The following is a 2,257-nucleotide window of genomic DNA, read 5'->3' as shown; positions in this document are numbered from 1 at the left end:
AAACACACTCCCCCCCACTTCTTCCATATGAAACTCGCCACGCGTACAGCCATGCCACCACGCGCCGAGGCAGCCCGGCGATAGTTACGCCAATCGCGCCGAACTTTCTGCACATGCATTCCTTTTCCCGCTAGTCTTGGGTACCACTGTGGCCCAGTCCCGCCCGGTCACAAACGGCGCGCGTGGCTCAAGACAAGGGGATAGGATATCAAGGAGAGCTTCCAAAAGAGCTGATTCCTGTTGGGGGGGGGGGTGCCGGCCCTCAGGGGGCGGGGGACAGGGCTCCAGCCCATCAGCGCTCTTTAAGAATTAAAGACCTGCTCCCCATCTGTGGCTTGGTCTCTGGGGGCTGTGGCGCCCCGCTCTCCTTCCTCCCACCCCTTCCCTCCTCCCTCCACCCCGCTGCAGGCCCAGCCTTCCCGTCGCAGGAACCACCACTTGGAGGGAGGGAAGGGTCAGGTTTTAATGTCCTGGTCCTTGGACCCTGGCCCGTCTGAAGCGGCCTCAGGCCTCAGGTCCTTGGTCCTTCCCCCGGGCCCGGCTGCTCACTCCGGCGGTGGTCGCCCCGCTTCGTCCGGGCCTTCCGCAGCGGCCGAGCCATCGTCCTCAGGCACCAGTTCCACGTCCAGCTCCAGCTGGCCCATGTACAGGCCGACAGCACAGGCCCAGAGCAGGCCCGCGGCCAGCACGGCACCCACGCCCGCAGCCGCGCCCCCCAGCGAGAGCTGCATAGGTCCCCGCAGCGATGCCAGGCCCACCATGTAGGAGGCGCCGCCCCACACCACGCACAGGCCACCCAGCAGGAAGAAGCCTGTGGGAGAGGGCGGAAGCCAGGATCAATGGAGGGGAGGCCTGGGGTCCCAGGGGGCGGGGGGGGCTTGGGAGGAAGGCTGTTGGGGAGGCAGATCCTGGAGACAGGGGCGTCAGGGGACTGAGGTGGACTCAGTGGGATGGGGCAAACTCAAGGGCAGAGCAGGGGTCAGGGGTCGTACAGAGCCACGGCGCTGGGCATGAGACAGTAGCAGAGGGGTGTCGAGGACTTGGAAGTGGGGTCCAGGATCAGAGGAAGGGTGGGGGGTCTGAGAGCAAAGACAGAGTTGGAGGGGCAGGGGCTGGGACTAGGACCCTCATCTTTGTTGAGAAGTCAGACTGGAGGGGCAGACCCACCACCATGCCCTGGACCACCCCCTCTGATGGGCAGTGGGTGCGTGGGAGGTGGACACAAGGGAGGGTGACATGGCTTCTGGTGGGGGAAGAATGAGGGGTTCTATACTTACTATTGGGGGGATGGGGCAGGAGGGAATCTACACTCACCGGTGTCGGGGGGGCACCCACACTCCCTGGTGGGAGCAAGAGTGGGGGTCTGCACTCACCATAGGCAGCTTCCCGACCCATGTCACTCTGCATGAAGGAGATGACCCCGATGCCGGATGCCAGGAGGCCATTTCGAAACCAGGAGAGGAAGGCTTGGCGGGACGGGGGAGATGGGAGAGAATCAGCACCAGCCCAAACCCTGCCCCCAAAGGGCCTCAGCCCAGACGGTCCAACTGAGGGGCTTGTCATCCCACCACCCCATCCTGCTCCACATTCCCACCATGTCTTGGCAGCCCCCCGCCCCGCAATAACCCTATTCCCCCAAACCTCTATTGTAGCGGTTCTCAACCTGTGGGTTGCGACCCCTTTGGCGGTCAAACGACCCTTTCACAGGGGTCGCCTAAGACCATCCTGCATATCAGATATTTACATGATGATTCATAACAGTAGCAACATTACAGTTATGAAGTAGCAACGAAAATAATTTTATGGTTGGGTCACCACATGAGGAACTGTATTTAAAGGGCCAGAAGGTTGAGAACCACTGCTCTATTGTCTCCATCTCTGAGCCCAGCTTCCCCAAACTCTGCAAGACCGAATATTCAAGACAGTCTGCAAAACCTGGAGGATCTGGAAGCGAAACTGCAGAACCTAAACCTGAGGACAGGAAGACCCCAAGATGTCATCTTGGTCAGCCAGCCCCCACCCATGGGCCGCCCTCTCACTTCTTTCTCAGACCTCCTGACACAAACTGCTCCGGGACCCAGGCCTGATGGGACCCAGGCCTGATGGCATTCGCGTCCCTGTGCAGTGCTTGCTAACAGGCTAGTTGGGTTACAAACTCCCCATCCCGACCTCAGCTTAGCCCAGTCCTCTCCCAGCGGCATGGGGCCCGCCCTTGCAGCCTGGATCACCTCGCCCTCCAATCAGCCATAGCTTTCTT

The 2,257-nt window shown here is 61.2% G+C and overlaps 1 protein-coding gene across 1 annotated transcript in view; it reads right to left on the bottom strand.

Annotated features, from left to right (window-relative positions):
* Positions 1–443: 443 nt before the first annotated feature.
* Positions 444–2,257, bottom strand: part of TMEM160 (transmembrane protein 160) — a 2,671-nt gene continuing 857 nt past the window's right edge. The window contains exons 2-4 of the mRNA XM_023746871.1: positions 1,936–1,944; positions 1,374–1,466; positions 444–811 (exon numbers count right to left, since the gene is read on the bottom strand). Of these exons, the coding sequence (XP_023602639.1) occupies positions 546–811; positions 1,374–1,466; positions 1,936–1,944 (368 nt within the window). The 3' untranslated portion in view covers positions 444–545. The remainder of the gene's footprint in view (positions 812–1,373; positions 1,467–1,935; positions 1,945–2,257) is intronic.

The sequence above is a fragment of the Myotis lucifugus genome, unplaced genomic scaffold (assembly GCF_000147115.1).
Source record: "Myotis lucifugus unplaced genomic scaffold, Myoluc2.0 scaffold_750, whole genome shotgun sequence".
NCBI classification, from domain to species: Eukaryota; Metazoa; Chordata; class Mammalia; order Chiroptera; family Vespertilionidae; genus Myotis; species Myotis lucifugus.
This window is presented reverse-complemented; position numbering and strand designations above follow the sequence as displayed.